At 39.7% G+C, this 24,787-nt stretch overlaps 1 protein-coding gene across 3 annotated transcripts in view; it reads left to right on the forward strand.

The window, feature by feature from the left end:
• Positions 1-541: 541 nt before the first annotated feature.
• The window catches only part of AGMO (alkylglycerol monooxygenase), a 226,441-nt gene continuing 202,195 nt past the window's right edge, over positions 542-24,787 (forward strand). For 2 of the 3 annotated variants that reach the window (XM_048304353.1, XM_048304344.1), the window contains exons 1-3: positions 542-725; positions 7,334-7,464; positions 23,043-23,194. In XM_048304353.1, coding sequence (XP_048160310.1) covers positions 597-725; positions 7,334-7,464; positions 23,043-23,194 — 412 coding nt within the window. In that variant the 5' untranslated portion in view covers positions 542-596. The remainder of the gene's footprint in view (positions 726-7,333; positions 7,465-23,042; positions 23,195-24,787) is intronic. The other variant, XM_048304362.1, reaches the window with a different exon arrangement.

A 24,787-nucleotide genomic window follows, 5' to 3' on the forward strand; every position in this document is an offset into this window, starting at 1 on the left:
AAAGCACAATAGATGGCTTCCAGAGGCTACCTTCAATGCAGTGATGTTAATTAAAGCTATATAAAATGGAGCCATGATAAGCCCTATTAAAAAATAAAAACTTCCAATAGGAAGAATGCTGGACTGATCCATACAGCCGAGCAGACGAGTCAACGAGCACACCTTGGCTTGTTTCTCAAAACCCATAACATTTTATTTTTATGTAAGTCCAAACCTGAGCAATAATTTTTATTGTTGTGTGGAAATCTGTCTAAACTTGAGAAATGATGGCTTGAGCGCTGCTGATTTTTGAGGTTCTGAGATTTTTGAGGGTGAGAAGGCAGCTGGGGTGCGCGAGAGCTTTCTCGCAGCTTCCAGAAGTGGGCCAGGCAGTGATGACACATACGAAAAAAGAGCCTCCAAACCCAAGCAAACCTCCGAAACAGCAAGATGCAGGGAAACCAGAAATGGCAAGCTTTCCCCACGGAAGCCCTGAAGCCCTCGGGCCCGCGGGGTAACGAGGCGAGGCCGCGGCGGGGCGGGGCGGGGCGGCCGGGTTGCGCCGTCCCGGCGGAGCGGAGCGGAGCGGAGCGGAGCGGTCGCAGCGCGGCCGGGCCATGGGCGCTGAGGCGGGCAGCCCGCGGGACACCGCGCTGGGCCAGCAGCTCCGCGCCCTCTTCTACGCGCTGCTGCCCGGAGAGAGCTCCTTCCGCACGGTGGAGGAGGTACCTAATTACGTGGATAAGGTGAGAGTCCTCTCCTTTCCCACCCTGGCTGCATCCCTCGCCCTCTCGTCCGCCCACCTGTACCTGTTTTCAAAAGCCACAGCCGCCTCACAGAAACCATCCGCGAAAGGGCACCTAAATTAAGATTAAATCCTCTTTCTCTTCTGGGCTTTCTGCCTGTAAGCTGCCAGTTTAACCGTGCCCTCTATTATCATTTATTTAAATGGTGATTTCTCCTGGTACCAAGAGCTGAAGTTTTCAGAGAAGCACCCCAAATATCTGAGGTCTGGTGCTAATATTATATTCAGCAGCACTGACAAGATGAACAGTGACAGCAAACTGAACTGAGGAAAGCAGAAAATATGATACTGTGTTTGGCTATTATGGTTCTTGAAGCAAGCAAAAAGTCAGGTCTCTCTGTGCCCTTAAGTCAAGCTCAGTCAAAGACAGAAAAATAAAAGGTTTCTAATTAAAAAATAAAGATTGTTTAAGAGAATTTAGAACAAATATTTATGCTGGGATGGTGCTCTGTCCTAAATATCCAAGGCAAGAGTACAGAGGTCAAGGGTGAGAACTCCCTTGTCAGCAGGCAGCAGCATAGCTTTCCCTCCCCTCCCACCCTGCCAGTTAATTCACTTCCAAGATACCTTTGCTCCCTTCTGTCCTACCTACTGCACATATCTTGATTGTCAGCTCCTTCTGAACACAGGTCGATGTCAGCTGTTCACAGACACAGCAGATAAATGCTATTTTGCTCTTGTCAAAGTAAATTCAGTCCAGCTTCACTAAAGAGCTGCACTTTTTAAGTGGGTCTTGGTAGTTCTGACAAGCTGCGCTGCCAGGTATGCCCTGGACTGCTGTGCAGCAGCTGCTTTCAGGCTGCAGTGGGGGTGTCATGGGCTGTGCAGAGCAGTGCAGCACCATCAGCAGCTTTCTGGGAATTGTAGTATGCAGCAGTCCCTCACTGAGGGATGTTATCAGCAAAGGTTGCCCTTTTGCATAAGGTAAGCAGAAAGCTGCTGCAAGCCCAGCCTGTGTGTGCAGTGTCTGGTCAATGGACTGCTGTCCTCAGAGGTGTTTTGCAACTAAGCTATAGCATCATGATCGAGGAAGCTCGATGGTTTTGCCTAGCCAGCTGATCTCTTCCTCCAGGTCTGTCTACTGCGACTCTCAGTCCCTTTTGCTGTTCCCACGTTTCCAACTGAATATCATTCACTTTCTTGTCCGTAGTGTTCCTTAACATCTTTGGGCTTTCTTCTGCCATGTGCTCAGACATTACCCAAACCTGGATTTTTTTTTTTACTAGGCACACAGATATAAGTCTGTGAAAGGATTCTTAATACTTCGAATTATGAAAGTCCCTGCAGACGTCTGCTGTTGTAGAGCACTGATGTGATAAGTTTGTAAAGGAATATTTCTCACAAAAAAAAAAAAAACCAAAACACTAAAAAAAGGTTTCCCACTACAGTTATACTTTCCTTAAATTCCTGTCTTAGGTTAGCTGTACTAGATTTCCCTCCTGACAGTGTATTTGTTGCTAGAACAGATCTTTTGATGCTTGCCTAGGTGGGCATATAGAAGTGCTTTCGTGGGATAACTGTTTTAACTCTTTGGCTTTGGTCTGACCTTAGACAGAGTTCATCCATCCTCTTTTGGCCATGTTTATGGGCAGATGGCAGCTATCTACAGTCCCTCTCCAGCTGCTATTCTTGGCTGTTTAGGGAACAATTACAAGAGCAGTATATCCATTGGATTCATCAGCAACAGATTTAATAGTGACCTCATGAGCCTTTCAAGGAGGTCTTGGAGTGGTAACCCCTTTAGTTGGTACAGATACAGAAGTGGATGTCTGAGATCAATTCAAGCCAAAAAATTCTAGTGTAGAGGTGGTAACAAATGGAGGCCTCAGCTCAAGTAAGTCACTCTAAAAGACAATAATGATGACGTGTGTGTGTAAACTGATTACATTAGTGTCTCCTAAATAGTGTAAGACTTTTTCTTTTTTTTTCCCCTGAGACACTGTAGTGGAATTTGCATCTTGGATCTGTGATCTACTGGGTATCAGATGGATGAAAGTATTTCTAGGACAGTAGATGACATGGCTACGTCTGTGGGGATATGCACCTTCCAACATTAGACAGGTGGCAGAACCTCCAAATTCACTCAAATAAATATTCATGGGTTAGCGATCTGTGAAATTGATCTGGTTGGTTTACAAAATATATACACTTCACAGGAGTGGCACCTTTGAGCTAGAGTCACCTGTGCTGTTACATATGGGTAGGAAATGACAGCAGTGGGTGAAGCAGCTCTGGTTTTGAGAACAGAATAGTTAGCTTAACTTGTGCAGTGTACTTTCTGTCTCTGGTTATATTGCTTCCATTTTCAGAAGCAATGGCCCCTGCATTGTTGCTCTGTATGTTGGCAGAGCTGTATGCAAAGGTCCCAAGTCCTGTTTAAAACATGAGCTGATCAGCTGCTACCAGTGACAAGTAGCAAAGTTCTGCAGCAGTGCCTAGGGAAAAGTCATCCTTCAAATCTCCAAAATTCTGGGGAAAGGGGTCTGAATCTTGGATAATAATTGTAGAATTAATTTTTGTATGAGTTTTTGTCGTGTAGAATTCAAACGCCTTGATTTTTCCTTTATTTCTTGGAAGTATGTCCATTTTCTTTCTCCAGGACAGAACATCTTGACTTTTAAAATCTGTACTGATGCTTGGCCATTCCTTTTAAGAGCATCCTCTTTCCTATGGGTGTAAGATTAGGCTCAGCATGTTCTGTTGGTTGTTTGGTGTTTTTTTGTTCTGTTTTTATTTATTCTCTCACAATCTACAGATGGGCAGATGGAATGATTGTTTTTGTTTGCCAAACATAGTTTTATTAAACCATAAATTCACTTTGTACCTTGCTATGGTCTGAAATTATCACTTGTGCTCGGTAAAGACTTCAGTGGGTCAGACTTCAGAAGAGAGAGTCCTTCTGCTGAGAACCCCAAAATGAAAGCTTTAAATTTAATAATCAGTGTTTTTCTTTTCTATTTACTGTCTCAAGAGCCTAAAGAATAAGTTCACATTTAAACTCAATTCGCATTTTAGAGTTTGCTTCTAAATAGTAAGCACAGAACCTTCATATTTAGTTTTACTTGAAAGTTGAGATTCATATGTTATAAGGATCTGGGACTTTAAGAAAACAGAAACTTTCAAGAATTGCAATAAAACTATGAGTATATGCTGAGTTTCAACTAGAATATTATTCTTTGCAACAGTATAAAGCAGAAACTGATTTTAAGTGGTCCTTTGCATTCTGTAGAGTTGGTTACGTGTAATGGAACCCTCTTACACAGTACTCAGAGTAAGGCTTTCAAGTTATGGATCAGTTATTCAAGTAAACCACAAGCTAATGCAAATCTCCATTAAGTATTTCTGCTGATACATGAAGAGAAAAAAACTGGAAACAGAGAGAGAATAAAACATTTATGGACCAGAAGATACCAAAAGGATATGGCTTGTCTCTAACCTGTGATGCTAACAGTGGCTATTTCTTAACTTTGTGTTACTTTGTTTGTAGAGACAACCCTTGAAAACAGTTGTAGAAATAGCCATCCTCAATGGGTTCCTTAAATGTCTTCATTGTTCTTTTAACTTAAGCAAAAAAACCCCAAAAAAACCCCCACAACAAGAACAACAACAACAAAACCAAACCAACCAACCAAACCAAAGCATAACAAAACCCCAAAAACAACAACAAAAAAAACCCAGGGGAAAAAAAAAATAGTGGTTTGGCTAGTGAGACTATTTTCTCTTACTGTCTCCTTTTTTCCTGAATTATTTGCATTCTCCTGGTGTTGCATTACATCTCATCCTTACACTGTAGGCTGTTCGGGACAGGGCATGCCTTTTCATTCCCTGTGACAATAGCTGTCATGGTCACGTAAATAATACATACTGTTCTTGATGTAGTTGATCCCATTGATCTGCTTTGGACCAAGCTTAATGTAGGTGTGTGAGAAAGATGTAGTAATTTCCTAGATAGTAAGGGGTATGCCATAAATCCTTCCTTTTACAATCTCCTTGATGAGCAAGAGGTTAAGGATGTTTGAATGTTTCTTTATCCTCCTTGCTATGACACTCCCCATTTCTGAGTCAAAAAGTGGTGTCAAATGCTTGGCTGCTTCACAGCTTCACAGTGGTAGGAAAATATTTAATGAAGTCAATAAGAGAGAAGTTATAATAGTGTACATTAGTATAAAGTCAAGTATTTCAACTGTTTCAGAGGTTGCTAGGTAAAATGAATCACCACATGGAATACAGACATCGTACATTTCCTATTAACTGTTTTTATTTCATTAATAAAGCACCTCACTTTCTCTGTTCTGAGCCCATTCAATTTGCTGTGCAGATTCTGCTGTTCCAGACCTTAAAACTGCTTGTAGTCTGTGCTAGAACTGTCTCCTAATATTGTCATTAAGTGTTTTGTAGTTTTTCTTATTAAACCTCTTTTTTCTCTGCTGGAGTGTACAGCTGTGATCATCAACCTTTGTTTACTAAGTCAGGAATGTGTTTTCTTGTTATATCAATTGGGAAAAGTACATTAAAAGTCTTGTCTACTTAGAAATGAAATGGCTATAGAGAGCAGAACAAGGGGTATTTATATTTTTCTATAATGTTTCATTGATTTCAAATGGAAGGTTGTAGGGTTTTATTATTCTTTTATTATTTTCTTTTAGAATATATTTTATTATTATATTATTTATTATTTATTTCAAATATTTAAAGATTTACCACATTGGTTTTCTTGGGTGTTCCTTAGGCTTTATGCATAAGTCTTCCTTTGCTTTATTGTCTTTTATATCATCAGTTGGTACACATGACAAACAGGCTTTTAGATGCCTAAAGTGCTGTTACAGAGCAAGCTAGGCACCTAAGTTAAAAAGTCTCATGTTGATATTAATCTCTGTTCATCTGTTATTGTAACCTAACCCTGTGCTGCTGAAGTTTATGAACTTTCACATTTTCTAGACACTATAAATCTCTTGCTGTTTGCATGGTTTGAATCATCCAATTCTTCTTTAGCTGAGCAATCTGTTCTATATCCATCTTAGTCTCTATAGTGTCCCAGCCTAGTAGGAATTCCCAGATCATATCTCACTTGGCAACAAAAATGAGCACCCTCCAAAATGCAACGGCATTTGCAGAGACAACATGCTTCTATTAAAATGTTATATGGGCAGGACCAGCCTCCCTTCTGCAGCAGTGTAGTTTGGAGGGTTTCAGGCAGTGAAGCTGTACATGTGTGCAGCTTATCTGAAGGGAGCAGAAGCAGCAGAAAACTAACAGGGCAAGGATGGCAGTGTGGTGACTCCTGGAATGGTGCAGAACTGGTCTTGCATTTCTCTTGCCCTGCAAAACATGGTGGGGATTTTATGCCTTAATATAACCAAAAAGCAGTTGTCTAAATGTCTCAAAGGTCACCAAAAAGTTGTCTACAGAGCAAGTGAGGAAGTTGAAGGAACATTTGCATGCACAGAGATCTGATAACTCCTTCCAATTTTCCTTGCCACAGGCCTTCTAGATTTTGGTGGTGATGGCTAAAATGCTGCCACTGCCTAATTCCTTCCACACTTGAAGTGCAAGGACTGTTAGGACTGCAGTGTCAGTAAAAAAAATATGCTCTACCAGTTACTGTTACTCAAGCCTTTTTTTTGTTGCCTGAGATGATAAAAATTTGAGAACAGGTCTGACAGTCTTTACTGATGAAAAATGATCTTGTCCTGAAAATGTTACCAGTCCTACCACCAGTTCCACCCACACCTTTCACTAATGGGTGCTGTTGCTGTGCATTTTCAGCTTGCCAGTTGTTCTGGGATACAAGATGGACATTGAATCCTAGACTGAAGCAGTGTTGTGAGTGAGAATGTTTCAGTCTTGTTCACCATTATACTTTTCTGCAGAAAGGCAGAAAGTTATTTTGCAGTCAATACAATCCAAAAGAAAAAGGGGAACATTGTATCATTGCTACTTGGTCTGGAAAGAGAACATGGTGTATGGCCCAGATTGGAATGGGCTGCATAGTTACTGGGTTCACTGATGAAAACTCGTACAGAAGTGCTGTTGTTGTCTGCAGTGAAAAGCATGGCAACAGAAATGCCAAGTAGAAAGAAACTCACTTTACTGTCTCTTTCAGATAATAATGTTAGATGCCAATTTCAGTGGCTGAAAACACTAAAAAACTCTATACAATATCAAATCAAAACCAGATTCTGTTCTGCCATGTGGTTGGAGGAGTCCACAAATATTGCTGCTCTCGCTGATTTATTAAAAATGAGAAATATAAGTTTGGAAAGACTTTTGTGTTTTGTTCTGATAACATTTGAGTTTATGTGCAGAATGTACAAAAGAAGACATTGTGGGAGGATGTTATTGCAATGGATTTATGCTGGTGTTGTGGGTTAAATTGTAGCCTTCGTTGTTGTGATTTGTAAGGTTCATGTGGAGCTTTATCGCAGGCAGGAGTAGCTACTAAGGTGCCAGCCAATCTGAGAAGCATTTCACTGCATAAAATGCTGTTAGGAAAGGTCTATCTAATTTTATTTGTGTTGTGATTTTCTTTTTTTTGCGAACTATTTTTAGAGTATTCCATTCTTCATTACTTTTATTGGGCTGGAGTTTGCTGTCAGCTGGATTAAGAAGCGTAAGCTGCCGGGTCGGATCAATGATGGCATAACTTCTCTTTCCTTAGGTATCCTGTCCCGACTGCCAGAGTAAGTATATGTGATTTCAAACAGTATTGATATTGTTTGGGTTTTAATCACTAAGAAGGAAGAAAAGAGAATTATATATTGAAGTTGCTATTGCTAATCCAAAATGATTAAACAAGGCATCTGGACCTTTCTTTATGAAATTTAATTTTCGCAAAGTATATGAAATCTTTCTAATCTGTAAGGCTAAATATGATTCTTACAGGATATTATTCTGCTCCACATTATCAATTTATCATCAGTTATATTCATTTGTATTGGATCTTGCTGTCACCTTTTGCTGTTTCTGGGACTTCACCTGACTTGACTATATCTTATGTTAGACTAGATTTTAGAATCTGGGTTTTCTTTCATTAAAATACAGAAAAAAGATAATAAAACCAACAAACCAAGTCTATTATTTTTGTTAGCCTTTAAAAATAAAACTGTGTGCATATAACCAGATCAATATAATTGTGAATATGCATGGGATGCAAAGTTCTTTGAACACAGTCATAATCTTATGTTTGACTTCAATGGATTTTAATTCCTGAGAGAATCGTTGCAAGCATGATCATATTATTCAGTCTCCAATGTAAAGGCCATAAGATTTACCTGAACTATTTTGGTGAGCGGAGTTGTATTTTAAAGAAATAGCCACTGTGGATTAACTGTGAATTCCAGTGACAAGAAATCCAGCAAATTCTTTTTATAAATTGCTCTTAAGTGTTTTCCAGAAGCTTTATTTACTTTTAAGTAATACAATGTTTTAGATATTCCTTTGCATGATATGAGCTTCCAGATGATAGATTTTATTGCAGTTTTTCTTTTCAAATGGGATTATATTTCTATTCCCCATGTATGAATTTGCAGATGACCATCAAATTGTATTCATTATAGGAAGAAAAGTTTATTGTTTGAGTTTGACTATATGGTGTATTTGCAAGTCTTTCAGTTATTCCCACAGTTCTTTTTCTGAATCCTCTGCAGTTTTTCAGCCTTCTTAGTGCTGATGTCTCAAGTGCACTCCATATTTCAGAAATTACTGCATCAGTGCCAAATAATGAAGTCATTTGTTCTCTATTTCTACTTGTTGTTCCTCCCTTTATATATCGCAGATCCTTTGAGCCGTCCTTCATCCCTGAATACTTTCTTGGATTCTGTGGCTTACATTCCTCATTCATAGGCAATATGTTCTTATATTTGGCCACATAGAAATACATGGATTGTACATTTGGTCTTCCTGAAGTAGCCTGAATCCATGAAAAGTTGTCTTTGTTACTTAGAGATCCCTGGTTTATGTCACTGCAAATTTTACTAGAAATATTTTCTTTCAATCCAGATTCTTGATCAAATATATTAAAAGAGCATAGCAACAACAACAAAAAATTATCCTTTCTGGCTAGTAGAACTCATTTTGTGAAATGTGTAAATCACCCACTTTGTAATCTATTGATCATTTGACATTTAGTTGATTTTTTTAAGCTTTCTAATCGATGCAATCTTTGACAAGGTCCATTATGTACAAAGACAATTTCTGATGGATTATGTTCGTTATCAGTAGTAAATATCCTAGATGAAACCTTTTAAGGACATGCTCCAAAACTCTTCAAATATGTGAAAATGAGATGCATGAGCTTTCAACACGAGAAATACTCAACCATAAAGTTATGGCTTCAAACAAAGTAATGTCTAAGTTATTTGAGATTTTCATGAATTTATTTTTGCAGCTAGTGTACTACCTATATTCAAACCATTTCTAATGACTTGTGAGCGTGATCTTGAAGGAGCAACATTCAACTTTTCAGTATGTTTTATGAATTAACTAAATATTTATCAACACATTAGATTTGTGTGCAGCAACACACAGCCCTTATAACAGGTTACTGTAGTCAGCATGAAGCTAATATGGAAATAGATCAAATGTTGCTTCTTCAACTTAACCCAAATTTTCTAAACTTGACAGGCGTACCATGTTAAATATTTACCTTTATTCGTTGAAATATTCAGAACTGATTAAGTTAAACAAAGGGCCTGTGATACATGTAAAATAAGTTTGAATGATTTTACAAGTCATTTTGGCTTTATTTTAAGAATACTGAAGCACTTCAGATACACTCATTCCTGGAAGAAATGCTTGCTAAGAAAACTAGTGTTGTGTGTGTGGAATGCAGCTTTGCAAGGTGCTGAGTACTTTTATTATTTTGGCACTCAGTCCTCTGCTGCAGAATTTGGCTTGTGGGCTGTGCAGTTTTCTTTTGCAAGATTGTTTCAATTGAGTGAACCGAATGACCCTTAAGGACTCTAAGATTGCAGGGTCAGGCAAACTTGCAAGATTGGTACACCTATTTACTGCTACACCAGCACAAGAAGTCTCTTCCATGCTGTTTGTGCAGCTCTCATGACTGGAAATACCAGACCCTCCTCAGCAGTTCTTTCCAAAAAAGAGTCCTGTAAAACTGTTAGCTTTTTGGCTGAATGTGAAAGAAGCAGGCAAAATACAGACTTCCTAAATTATTTAATCTCATGTTAATGTCACAATTCTAATGGTGACTGCTTACTGTAATACATCTTTCAGAAGTAAGAGGAGTCGTGAATAACAGACTGGCTAAAAAGACTTGAACTGAAAAAACAGAACACTTTACCTTTCTGTCTTGTGCTTCCATGGTGTGAAAGAACTGGGTCAGACAAAAAAGGGGAAAAAAATAGCACAGGCAAAAATCTGTTGCTAAGACTTCCACTTCAGTCTTTCCCTTTCAGGCAGAAAAAAAGGTAGGGAAAGTTGACAGAAACTGCTAAAACAATATTTCAGCAGAACCCACAGCATCAGGGGAAATAGTAGTGCAAATCATTAACAGCTGAAGGTTAGATTAACACGCCGTTGATTGTATCCTCTCCCAGGGACTAATTTTCATTTTCTCAACTAGCAGCAATGGTTTGCCACTTCCTTAAAAAAATCTGTGGTTGGGTCTAAAATGGTGGCTTCAGTCTATTAGTTAAAATGAAGCTTCAAATGTGTCATTGCAAAGAGGTCTTTACATTTAATGAAAAAATTAGGAGTCACTAATCATATTCAGCCTCTAAGTATTTTTTCCATTTCATAGTCTGTATAAGAGAACTATTGCATGTCCTGAGGGCAAAAAGTATTTTTCTAGTGTTTTATACTTCAACTTTCAGTTGAGAAAGTGGAAATCATAAATTGTTGATGCTTGTATGCCAAATGTTAAAAATGTAGGTACAAGAGGAAAAGTCTAATCAGACAGGGCAATGTTTTTGTTTTCAGGCTTGTTAGACTCAACAGTATGTAGTAAGTTGAATGGTTTGTGCATACATTTCATCTCTTGTAAAGTACCCCACACATTTCTTAAATATAATTTTCTCTGCATTAATGCATACTATGCATTCCTCTGTATGCATTGGATACTAAATGTTGTATGCAATGAAAATTAATTTGGGAGAAAGGGAGAAACTTGTATTACTAAGTTTACTCCCAGCATCCTAAATGTTGGTGAAAATTTTCTCAGAATTTTTATTCTAAATAAGTAAATAAATAAATAACTTTTGTAGCTAACCATTGCCAAGAGACTTTAAATGCTGCCTTAAAAATATTCTCCCAAGGGAAAGTTTATTTTGGATATGAATATCCATTATACAAGTATGTGCATTATTTCATATTGACCCATTTCTTCTTTTAAAGCAGCAGAACATAAATCAAATAAAAAAGTGTTTGGGGGATAACTGAGGTAGATACATTTTCAAACTAGTTGGGAAAGTATTTGTTCTTTATGGTCATGCTCATTGCCAATTTTTAGTGTTCTGCTCTGCAACACAGTTGTACAGTGTATGAGTGTGTATGTATATAATGTCTGACACAGTTTGATCAGTCAAGTCTGCAATGAATTTCTCCATTTCTAATGAGAATATCACAGTCTGTATACATTATTTACTTTGATTTTTGAATTGGAGGAAGTTAGAGTTCTCCGAATTGTTGAACATGAGAATGGAATGGGTAAATGCTTTTTGATTAGTTCATGTTATTAAGTATCTTAAGATATCTACACATCAGCAATAATTAAATCAAAGGGGTACAAATCCTGTTTCTGCTGTAGACCAGTGTATTCAGTTTTGTACATAATTTGGATTTTAAACAATCTTTTTTCAGGAGTAGGTTTGAAGAGGCAGTTTCATGTACATTTTAGACCAGCAGTGCTCCCAAATGAAGCACCTTTGATTGACTGATACTTCTATCTAGTTGCTCGTTCCTCCCTCTGTACCTTCACCCCTCTTTGGCCAGCATAAGGATTTGTGTTGCCCTGTGGTAAAGTGGCCTGGGAAGCAGGTCCAGCACCTCCCCATCACATTAACCTGCATCAATTCTTACTATGTCTGTGCAAAATCTTGTGCTAGAACAAGAAATGGAATTGGAAAAAAGCAGCCAGGGTTACATGACAAGAAACACTCTTGCTACAATGCTTTTGTAGCATTACTATATATGCTTTATAAAGCAGATAAAGAGTTACCTGCTTTATAACATATAAAATTGCAATCTGAAACCAAAGGTTTTCAATTTTTAAGAGTTAACAAAATGCAGGGCTGATTAGAATACACTCGATTCAATTTGATGCAAGTTATTCACAACCGTATGGGGCCAGGAGTGTCCTGACAGAACAGAAAAAAATTGCCCACATGGATTTAACCATTTGAAGTATGTTCTGGTTTCCTGAAGTATCTACTAGATACTTTGTGTGTGACTATAGAAAATTATAATCCCATAAATTACCAATTGCATTTATCAGAAGAAAATTTGATACAAGCAGTTTCTCATAAATTATATTTTCACTTTGAGACTTATTAGGTACATTTTTACTCCACATCTGTTTGACTAAGACTTTGGACAGATGTTTGTTTAGAGCATGGTCATGTGTTGCTTCTGGTCCAGCTGCCCCCTCAGATCTGCCAACATAACTGCACATTTAATTGCTCCCTAACCTGGTCCTGACAAAGTGATCTCGCTAGAAGCAGAAACAAAAGCCCCCCAAGAACTATAAAAGAGGTGTTTAAGCTCAGCTGCATTCATTTTGACAGAGCCAGGTCAGGGAGCAGCTATACATGCAATTATGGCGGCAGGTCTGAGGGCTGGTAACCACCACACTTAGGGCAGTGATGAGCAGATGGGGCCAAACTGGAAAGGTAATCACTTAACCTGGTTAAATGGGAAGTGGAGCTGCTGTGCTATGCCATGCCCTTAAACCAGCTGAACTTCTGGCCACTGCACTTCTGTCTTTCTTGTGCTCACGTAGTCCTCCCTTTCTCTTATGTTGGTTCAGGTGCTCATCTGATCCCAAGTGGAGTTATTTCCGTTCACTCAGTGAGCAAAAAGGTATTTGCTTTAGGCAGAGAGACAAGAAAATTGTCTGGGAGTGGAAATGGGGCAGCCAAGAGCTGTCAGCTTGTAGGTTCAGTCTCTACAGAACCTGCAGTCACGATCATGCCTGCAGCAGCTAGTTATGGCAATTTAAGGCACTGTCAATAGATGTGTCCAAAAAATAGAATTTTTAATAAATAACAGGCCTGAAGAGTCAGAATCTACTCACCTCCCCATTCCTTCCACTCTCCAAGTAGCACTAGGTAGTCACGTATTTCGCAAGAGCACCCTCCTGGCTTTACTCTCCCATATACACTGTTGATTGTTCCCACATTTTGCCAAAGGTCACAGCCCTCACAGCTCTGTCAAAGGAACAGGTTTTGAAATAACTCGCTAATATTCTGTAGGTAAAGCAGTCAGAGTAAGATAAACAATTTCAATGATGGGGTAGTGCTGCGCAGCAGGATCTGATAGGATTTTCAGCAGACAAGCCTGACTCTTGGAAGGGGATTTTCAAAATCAGATCAGTTAAACTCATGGCAGTAATTGTCTTATCTGAACAGTTTTTCAGTTTTTGTTTAATCTGATTAGTTTGTTGTTTGTGTGGGTTGTTTTTTTTGTTTTGTTTTTTTGGGGGTTTTTTGTTGCCTTTTTTTTTTGTTTGTTTGTTTGTTTTTTTTAATCTGGTTTGTATTCGTGAACCAATTGGGACTAAGTTAGTAAATTAGCTACTCCTGTGTGGATTAATTATCCTATGTTCTTACTGTATCACTTTAACACAGTTTTATAAATTTAGTGTAAATCATCCTATCTCCTCCAGGAAGTCCAAATCCAGCTGCGCCCAGTAAAAATGCTAGTGCTTCCTGCCTGCTCTCTGATGCTCATCACTACCTCCCTAATACCCTTCTAGCATCTGAGCCCCTCCCAGGCATATCAGCAGCATTATCTTCAGAAGTTTAAAGCATAGAATTTTGGTACTCTGTTTCCATTTGTTTGAAGCAGGCTGGGGAGCACACATGGGCATAGCTGCTGGCAGAACACAGGAATACCGGTGAGCAGCTCTAGACAGTGCTACTTCTAGTGATGACTAAGGAAAGATCTGAGCCAGAATTTGAATCTCTGGAGTTTCTAATGAAATGACGTATAGGCTACCTTGCATTACAAGGAAGGATTTAGGAGAGTTTGGATATTCTCAAACTAATTGACTGAAACAACGGGTAGTCTCTATCTACCATAATGTTCTACAGATTGCTGTATTTCACAAAAACCTCTTAGGGATCCAATTACTCTTTTAGATTGTAACCTCTTACACAGAATGCATATTTTTCTACATCTTTAGTATTGTATCATTGTCTTTTTCTGTACAGTGGAGCCAGTAAGTGGCTTGGTGACTGCCCATTCTTACTGCCAGAGCCCAGCTTTGCACCTGCCATATCTTTAGAAGCAAAGAGAAGCTGTCAGGGTAGATTTTCAAATATACTTGTGCTCTTCTGTGAAAGTACATACCATGAACTGAATTTACCCTTATTGAAAATATGGTGTTAATTTCAGTAGTCTCTGTAGCTCACAAAATATACCAATTTCTCAAATCCATTAAATGTTGTGCAGATTTTTTTATTCCATGTTTTTGTATTTTGCTTTAAGCTAAATTGTGTCATTTTAAAAAAGAAAACTCTAAGAAACTGCTTCTGTATAGGGTACACTTCTGACTAAAGGACATCTCTGCTAAACAATGAATTAATCTTAAATCAGGACTCCACTAGATGGAGCACAGGGGTAGCATTTTTAGAGCTGGCCAATCTAGTTTCTTGGGTCAACACTTAGAAGTTATGAAAATTGGAGAAAATGTCTCTTAATGATTCTGTTAACCAGTGTTACAGATCTCAAAAGAATAGACTTTCACCACTGTGCATCATGGATAAAAACAAGCTATCTTTTAAAACATTCAGAAGTATGGCCAAAGGAGTTCAATATAAATTCTCATGTAAATATTTTTCCTTATTTCATCATTTCATGTGCTATGATGCTTCACTGAGGCTATTTCCCTGTATTTTTATAGACCATAGCAACTGTTACTAGTTCCTTTGGTTTTTCTGAATCTAACTAGAACAATCTGAGTTGAATAGAATACCCTTTTCTCATTACTTATTTATATGTGACCTTTGAGAATATTATGGGTTTCTTCCCAATGTAACTTAAACCATAATGCAAATTTGCTCATTTCAGTGGAACAACCAAGTAGGACAGATCAAAGTCAGACCCTCAACTGGAAAAAGGTCCTAATCAAGCATTTGTATTAAACTCCCATGGTGATATTTGTACAAATACTGAAAAATCAGGACTGTTGCCTTGTAGAAGATGACATTGTAGAATTTTCCAGTCTTGTGTATCCTGAAGATACTGGAATAGAATTTACTGCCCAGTGTGCTGGGCAGGTATAAGTAGGTATAAAGAAATATAACTTCCATTCTCATAAAAGAAGAGGATTAAGCTACAATGGCAGAAGCTCAGTCATATGGAAGGTTTTAAACTTGGCTTTTTAGTCTTTTAAAGATACCATGTAATTAAAAGTATCTGAAGATCTTGCATAAACTTAGGGCATAATTAGTTACTACTGTGGATTATATCACTAAAGGCAGTGGAGCTTATCATGAAAAAATTTGTGTTGAATTTTTAATTGATTATGTATGTATAAATGAGCAAAGATAAACAAGTGACTTGAATTCTGCAGCAGGAATAGAACTTAATAATAAAAAAGTGTAACACTGTTGCTATTTTTCTTCCAACACCTGTTGTTTCACATTTTATTCCACCCACTACTGTAAATTAATATTAGTGTCATAAATTAGAGGATAAAAAGTGAAGTGCAACAGGAATAGGTTTGGTGAATAAAAGGGCAGTTCTGTCAGGCAAAATATTGTGCAATAGTGTGTACAAAACAACTAGTAGGGATACCTGAGTCACCTCCCTTTTACTTCATTTTGAATTTGGTATTTTCTTTTCTCCTTGAAGAATACTGGAGGTTTGTATTGTTCAAACTAAAATGCTGGAGAAGAAAGCCATACTGAGGAAGAGGAGAGGCTTTGATTCAGCTTTTGTGTCTGGTGGGAACATTTTCTCAAAATGTAGGTGCTATTTCCTGTAATCAAGGGCTTTGCAGAGCCTGATAATAATTTCCCAGCTGTATCATTTTGGTGAATTATTTTTTAGCCTTGGGTTATTTCATGACTGGTTTTGCATATTAAGAATGGGAGAGGAGATCATATTCATCTTGATGATAGAAAACAGGGAATAGAACTCCCACAGCTCCCTCTCCCTTTCCCTCTACCTTGTGGAAAGTTTGGCTTTGTGCTAAAGCGTGAAAAAAGCCTTGACTGCAGTGTGTCAGGCATATTTCAGCTCGATTTGTGTCAACCCTAATAAGTCAGCTGACAAGGTAATAAATTGGGTGTCTGTTCAAGACCTGGCACCTGTACAGGAAATAAAAGGGGATTTCAGTTGCAGCAGATTTGCTTTGTTTTACAAATGGATCTTTTCTCAAGACTCCTCTACCTCCTTCCCCCCTTCTTCTCTTTACTGAAATCATGTTATCAAAATGTTTATTTCAATTGTGACTGGAGCCAGTTTTTCATTTGGAAAAGAAAGCTCTATGAGTATCCTTGGAAATGGAAATCCTTATGCTTTCCATTCTGAAATAAAACATTACAGAGCATTTAATTATTCATGTATCCTGCTGTTACATAAATGGTCTGAATAATTTCAAATTATTGAGAAACTGTCTTTGTTCAGCATTTTGAAACTTTACATTCATGTAGTTTGAATCAGGCTAGGAAAATAGAATTTATTTAACCCAGTGAAACTGTATTAGTAATATCTCACTATTTTTAATGATAATATAACCTTGTGACCAGGGTGTCTTAACATGTTTCCCTCTGTGCTTGACCTCCAAGGATGCAAGTCTGTTACTGCCCTTGAGAGCAGAGCTTTTGTAGGTCCAGCTGTAGGGTTGTGATTTTAGCTCAGGGGCACCAGGTCAATTCCCAGTGTGATGTGAGGTGGTGACTGCAATGGTGGTGAGAGCTGAGGCAGTTTCTTTGGAGTATTCAGTTTTGGTACACAGATCTTCCTCCATGCTTGGAAAAAGAGACAACAGCTATCTCTGACCTTTTTCATTTTTGGTGACTGTCCTGGGCACCATGGAAGAAGTTTCTTAAAGGTGTGGTTTCAGGCTCTATGACTGGAGGAAGCAAAACAGGACCTTTTATTCTTTGAAATGGGCAGCTGCCTTTTCTTCCAATTGAATTTCTTCCACCTTTTCCCTCCTTCATTATCCCATAGGGATCTAGAATAAGTAGATCTTCATTTCCACAGGGAGAGTTCATCTCCCAGAATTTCCTTCTTGGACTTTTTTAATTAGAGGAAGTGATAATCTGACCCAGTGGAAGGTGAAGGGGGAAATGGTTTATTAAAAACAAATATTATTGCCATTAATTAAAGTACATATGACCTTTAGAAACAAGGAGACAAGAACTCTCAAGGTCATAACAGTTGCCTAAGTGTGCTTTGCACATAGTAAGGAAATTTTCAGCAGCAGTGTTCAAAATCCAAGAAAATAAATCTATGGATTGTATATAATGAGGTTTTCTATACAGTCTGTCTGTTTTAGGATTTACTGCTCTTTATGCAGAGGATTGGACTAGATGATAAAAGTCTTACCTATTCACTTCTGTTGCATTTATAGTTATCACATTTAAATGAGGAAGAAGTTTTTTTTACATTCTCTTAGTATTTTCAAGAAGTGAAAAAGGAACTTGAGGGGCAAAAGAGGGGGAATATAAACCTTTGAAACTCCAAGTGAACTTTCAGAATTGTAATTGAATGCAAGCTCTGGTCTTCCCTATCACACTGTAAATTAAAAAAAAAATACTTAGTTAAGCAACTCTTCTTTCTCCAGTACTGCCTAGTAATATGATGGATTACTCTAAATTAATTACAGTAATCAGCTAACGTTATGTGCTGTAGAGTTGTGATTCAAGCATGAAGGAAAGAATGTACAGCAAATTGCATATATAAAAAAAGTGTTGCAGGGTTAGCTCAAGGTTTACACCTTGGCCTCAGCCTGTGGAAAAAAAAAAAGGACTCTAGGGTGAAATACTGAAAGCTGATCAAAAATGGAGGAAATGTTCCAGGTCACATATCTTTGGATGTACTGCAAAGGCATTATATGTTAATAAAAGCAGAAGAATAAAGTAAGAAAACAGTACCTAATAATAACTGATACTCTATGTTGCAAGAGGTGTTTTAAATTTCCTGGTCATTGAAAAGATGTTAAGAAATGCCCATTTCTTTGTGTTTGAATAATATCAGCTCCCTTCTGACCTGTTGTGAAATGGATTGAGAAGTTATACTGAACTTTACAGATTCCTCATGAGATGAATTGCAAAAATCTGCTTAGACACATATACTCTTCTTTAAAAATATTTATAGAACACAGCTTTTATGAAAATTAAACATGTTCCAGGTGTGCGTGGTCCACCTTCTGGGCATAGCCAAGTTGTTTTTGAAGTGGTAGATACACCTGTCCTTGCTAGTCAAGAGAATTTCTTCATGGTCGAGCTGCTGAAATGAAATGAAATTTCATGAGGTTTGTTGTGTCTTGGTTTTATTTGAGAGAAAAACTGGTATGATTATAGTAAGGCTAGAAATGAGTTGTAGGTAAGATGTGTACCTGGCTGTGGAAAAAGTATTGGTTCTTTTCTTCCTGAGCAACAACTACTTGTGGTGCTTCAGCTCTCAGGATAAAATGGTGGATGTGATGCTATTATGCTTGCAGGCTCTTATTGGGAACTTGGGATTTTCAGATGACTTTTTTCTTCATTAATAGTGAAACTAGCACCACTTCTAGTGAACTAGAAGTTCAAGGTGTTTTCTTCTAGCTTTATTCAAAACACTTATGGGAAGTGGTGCTAATGCCAGGAGTATAAAAGCTCTGAATGGATGTCTTTGCAAAAAGATAGAGGTGACCACAAAGCAGCTATAGCATGGGGGATGGCTTGCAAGCTGAAACAGCCATGTTTGCTGAGCTTCCCTTCTGTTTCAGTGCCGCTGCCCAAAAGGACAGGCCATGGCCAGACTGTTTTCTGGGATGTTTTCCAGATGTGTGAAAAAAGTCTTTAAAGGGGAACTAAAATCCTTTTTTAGTTTTGCAGATTCTAGCATTTTTGTGGCCATGCAGTAAACTATATCAAAAATAATCTAGTTGAAAAAAAAAAAAGGCAAAAAAGGAAGGGTATTGAAAGAAGTACCTCTAAGAACTGGTACTGAGACAAGAATGAGCAGATGTGGACAGAGGAGCACAGAATATTTCAGCTGATTTCAGTGTAAGGTGAAGTTCCAGATGAGACTGACGTGAGAGATGTTATTCTGTCCTTCGGCTGAAATTTTGCATGGCTGTGACACATATATTCAGTGTCTTACCACTTCTCTTCAAGTAGTGTCTGCAGGTGTGCTATCAGCAGTGTTCTCTGGAAGCTCCCTGAATTTATATCCCAGAGTTTTTCTTCAACTATGAATATGTTTTACAGGTTTTTAAAGTCTTGCACGACTTTGTGCAAAGGGGTTGCTGATAATTCTTTCACCGCCCCCCCAAAAAATAGCAGCAGCATTAAATCTGAGAACTACATTTTTCGTGTGTGTGTGATTATCTTATTTCTTACTCTTAGGCTCTAAACTGAGGTGAATTTCATCCATTGATACATAAAAAAAGGATATTTATGACTTTTTTATAATTAGTATCTTTTCACTATGTTTTTTTTCCTGTTTGCCACTTTTCAGAGGCTGATACATTTCAGTTCACCACTACATTTTCAACACACAACAAAGGAGAGTAGCTGGAGGAGTTGTAAGGAACCTACTATAAATCCTGCTGTGGACTAGTTTCTTCTGCAAAAATGCCACTTTAAATATATATCCATCTGCAGCTGCAGCACCATTTCACAGCTACCTAAGCCAATTGTCACCTGGGCCACCCCGTGCCTACAGCCTCTCACCATTCATACCTGGGTTTAATGCTTCCCGATTCATCCAAAAACTCACCCAGCAAAATCAAAGCTATTTGTTTGGAGATGGCTCAGGGCTCCAGTTGGTGAAATGAGGTGGTAGGGTATTGAGGGGAGGGTGTTGCAGTGGGGATCCTGCAACACGCATATATCAAACCAAGAGTCCCGTGGAAAGGAAATATATATGGACAGACAGATTCTTGATAGCTGTTTCAGAGAGATGTTTATTTCTCCAGCCGCATGGCCGGGGCTCTGCCGAGGAACTGTTCCAGTCACGGACCAAGGGTCCTTCTGCCCGCGCAGGGAACACAAACCAACCAATGGGAACGAGGCTGAGCAGGGACAGGGAAACCCCGTGTCTGTGCCCTCAGGGCCCCTCTGCCAGGGCTACACGGCAGGGGAGGGACCCCAACACCTCACCCGTTTTATTTTAATAAAAGGAGAATGAAAACAACTGGATAAACATAACAAGAACAGTTTCAAAACAAAACAAGCCACCCTCCTGAGTCTTTAAATGTCCAAACAGATTCTCTGGAACATCTTAGGGCTGACAGAAGGGAGACAGAACTCTCTGAGCATGCTTTGTGGGGAAACTGAGGCAGGAGAGGGTTTAACTTCTTCCCTCCCCCTTTTCATCCCCCACTCGGCATTGGAAAGGGATTTTTGGGGAAACAATTGGCAAAAGCATGGTTTTGTGAGGGAAACCATGGATGAAAAAACGGATTGGGAGTACACTGGGGGTAATAGGACATAGGGTAAAAGGGAAAGGTGGGATTAGGAAAGCGAAACTGTAGGGGGGGCTTACAATGGAGATACTGTCTAACATGACTACGATTTTTTGCATATATACTGCCTTTTACAGGAACACCATCAGGCCCAGTGACCTGCGATGCTTGTAACCCTTTTCTCCCTAGTACAATATTAAATTCCACCACCTCTCCATCTCCCAAGCTTGGGATGCATTTTTCAGGGTTATTCTTTTTAATAGCAGATCTATGCACGAATATGTCTTGCTGATTGTCACACCTTGTTATAAAACCATAATTTTGCTTAACATTATACCATTTTACTATCCCTAAGGTCTTAGTTGCTATGATCTTTTCCTTTTTCCGAGTGGCTGCTGTTTTCTGTCTCGCTGCGTCTTTGTTCTCTCTTTCGGTCGCTCCCATGTTGGAATTGTCGGGGCTGCTGGTGCCTGCGCGCTCTTCCCGGGGTCGCGTTCGAGGCTGCGCGGGCCGGGCCGGGCCACGCCGCTCAGTTCTCCGTGCGTCGCCTCCTCTGGTCGCAGCTTCGCTGCCGCTGCCGGGCGCTGCACCCACGTCTCGGCCGGGCCCCCGAGCGACGACTCCCCCGCGCCCTGCTCCAGCGCGCGTCTCGGCTGGGCGCGGCTCCGTTCCACCGCCACCACCGCCAGCCGCCGCCCGCGCGCCGCCCCTCTCGGTGGGGCGTTCACGGGGCTCGCTCCACCACGCGCTGCACAGGACCGGGCAGGCACCGCCGGGTCCCACCGCTCCCCGCTCCGCCACCGACACTGCGGCTCGCGTGGCTCCGCCCGCGCGCGGGAACTGCCTCGCTGCTGCTCTCAGAGCGCTCGGTGCACGTGGCCTGGGCCGCACGGTCCCTGCGCCAGGCTTCCCTTCACCAGGACACAGCTGACATTGCTCAACAGTCTCGGTAACTAAATAATATTCACGAAAATATTCTTCCATCGGCATATATTTTGACTCCAGTATTAACTGTGTCCAAACGGTTTTCCAAAAGCCCTTGGTAAGAATTAAATCCCAAGAAACATAGAAAAAGTTCTTAAACAACCATGCCAGGAAGTGTTTCAGTTCTTTTTGAGCTTGAATCAAGCTAAAATTTACAAATCGTTGTTCAAGAATCATTTTAAGTTTAAGATAAATGTCCATATGCGGCTCTGAGAGCCAAGAGTCTTCCCACGGTTCCTCCATAGTTTAGATATGGAATAGCAAAGCAAAACCAAGAAGAGGAATCCAAAGTTTCCAGGGTTTACTCACACAAATCAGTCGCTTAGGGATCGGGGATCGTTCTGCTCACAAATCTCCACCATTTGTTGCAGTGGGGATCCTGCAACACGCATATATCAAACCAGGAGTCCCGTGGAAAGGAAATATATATGGACAGACAGATTCTTGATAGCTGTTTCAGAGAGATGTTTATTTCTCCAGCCGCATGGCCGGGGCTCTGCCGAGGAACTGTTCCAGTCACGGACCAAGGGTCCTTCTGCCCGCGCAGGGAACACAAACCAACCAATGGGAACGAGGCTGAGCAGGGACAGGGAAACCCCGTGTCTGTGCCCTCAGGGCCCCTCTGCCAGGGCTACACGGCAGGGGAGGGACCCCAACAGGAGGGTGTGACCTTGGCAACCCAAATCTGTATTAATTTGAGCAGCTGTTGAGAGTTACTACTAGATTTGGCCTGCCTATTTCAGGGCTACTTTCTTCTTCTCCTGATTTCAGTGCTGAGCCTGTGTTAGGTCAGGGATAGCTACTCTTTCCCGGTAGTCCAGGAACTCAGCAGCAGTAAGAGCTGCTGTCTGGTGGCTTTCCATGCCTTTACAAGTTCATTATTTTTTCTGTCCCTTTCTGGAAATCCTGCCATTTCTCTCTACCAATTGCCTTCCCCCTTCTTTTCAAAGACACTGGCCTTTGTCTCCTCCTGCTGCATTTATCCTCTTTTAAAGTGAAGCAATATGCTGAGCAGGTCAAACATTTCCCTGCTCCCAGAAGCCCTGTCCCCTTTCATATTCTTTCTTATAATGGAAGCAGTCAAGGTATTTTAATGTCATACATTAGTATTCTGGCATAATTGCTGCTACACTTCAATCACTTCTGACTTACTAGTTGGCAAGTATGGGTTTTCTCCAGATTTGGGAAAACAGCAACACCATAACACCTGCAGAGCATAGGAGTGCTTCAGCCTTTGAGCATGCTTAATACCATGGTGAGTAGGTGTGAGTTGGTTTTAGAAACTTGTAGACACTAAGCAAAGGTTCTGCTGAAGTCAGTAGTGGTATTACTTGACAGAGGTTTAAGAACCTGGAGACTGGTTTTATGTGTTCTAAAAAGATTCCCAGCTGGTAAATTATAAATATGTAAAAGGTTCTGAAATTAAAACTGACAGAATTACTGATAAAAATTTCTGGATCTCTGTTTCAGTGTTTTATTCAGAAGTATTGACTTAATTAGTTACATATACGTATGGAATAACTACAGACTCTTGGAACTGCCCTGGGACTCGCCATGGACATGGTATTTGACACTTTTGGGAGTGGACTTTGCATACTACTGCTTTCATCGCATAAGCCATGGTAAGACTTAAGTTTTTCATGTTTGAAAATACAAAATACATTAGTTATCTATTAATAAAGTGAGATATTTATTTTGGTTTCTATACTTAATCTACTCTAAGCATATATAGCTGCTCCTCTTCCCAAGGGTTAGCAAAGATAAACTTTATGCATGGAAAACAGTTTATGCATCATACTCTATACAGTAAACATGATTTTCTGAAAGGAATGAGTATAATTTTGAAAACAGTTCAACAGAGAAAATGAAATATCATTTTAAAAAAAGTAAGGAAAAAATAGTACATAAAAATTTGGATTCAATATTCCTATATGCCTGTATGAAAAATACAGCAAAGTAGAGATACCTATTTAAAAAAAAAATCTGGTGGATGTACAAAGTACAGAGCAGTAAAAAGCAGGGTGGCCAAAATAATGGAGCCTGTATAAATCATGTCAGTCATTTCGGTACATATATGTCTGTCTCTTAACATATTTCTGTTGTCTAGTGACAACAAATACCAGCTCTAGCCTTTTAAACCCTATCTGAAAATGCAATAACACTTTCTATCAATCCTAGTTCTGGGCCTGACCTAAAGTCTGCAGCAATGAAATAAGTATCCTCTTGTTCTTTAAGAGACTTTGGACGGGGCTTCTCAAAACCGAGTGCCCACAGCTTGCAGAAGCTGTGGGATGTAGTAATGATACTTTATGTAATGTGCTTTCAGAAAGGGAAAATGCTCTGCTGCCAGTAGGTCAGTGGAATATTTGGAAGTAGGTAAGAAAGGAGCCTGAGCTGCTGCGAGGAATGGGAGAGAGGAAGGGTCCCTCCCAGGTGGGGATGGCAGGCGGGTGTGAGAACAATGCAGGGTGGGTGTAAGGGGACAACAATGGTAGGGGGACGGGGCGGGAGATGAGGAAGCAGGGGGAGCTGGAACAATGTGTTGAGGGGGACATCACGGCTGGGAGCCCTGCGTGGGTGTACGGAGACTGGGAATACGCTCCACAAACAATGACATTAACAGTGCTGGCGGGGCTACAGCCTCAGGCTGAGAACTGGACCAGAGCAGGAGGCTATTCCTGTGTTTTAAAATAAAAATAATTGCCTTTAAGTGTTAGAAAATCACTAGCTTGGCTGTGCTTTCTCTAGAGTCAGGGATAAAATTCCCGCTGGCAGAGAAGGGAACCAGGGTCATCTCTGCACTCTCTAAAGCAATGGATATATTTTTGTTCCTGCAGCAACTTTACTCTTCTCTGTTTTTCTGTTTTTGGTGGAATACTTTGAAATTAATCTCAATAGGTGTTTTAGAATTAAAATACAAACCAATTCTATATGTAATGGAGCTGAAGAAACTATAAGAAAATGCTGCTCTTCTCTTAAGAAGGTCAGTGCTGAGCTGTTCTATAAATGTTAATTTACTCTTCTTCAGGTAACAGAAATATTGTTTGCTGTTAGATCTGTGCTACTTTGCAGGGACCTGATGAAACATTGTAGAAAATCACAGTCTAACCCACACTCGTCTCCGGTCAAACAATGATGAAATCTGTAGCGCAGCAGCACAGCTGCAAAAGTCAGCTGCATTGGAAGTTGCTGAAGAAATTTAAGTGTAGGAGATG

Source organism: Corvus hawaiiensis, chromosome 1 (assembly GCF_020740725.1).
Source record: "Corvus hawaiiensis isolate bCorHaw1 chromosome 1, bCorHaw1.pri.cur, whole genome shotgun sequence".
Taxonomy (NCBI): Eukaryota; Metazoa; Chordata; class Aves; order Passeriformes; family Corvidae; genus Corvus; species Corvus hawaiiensis.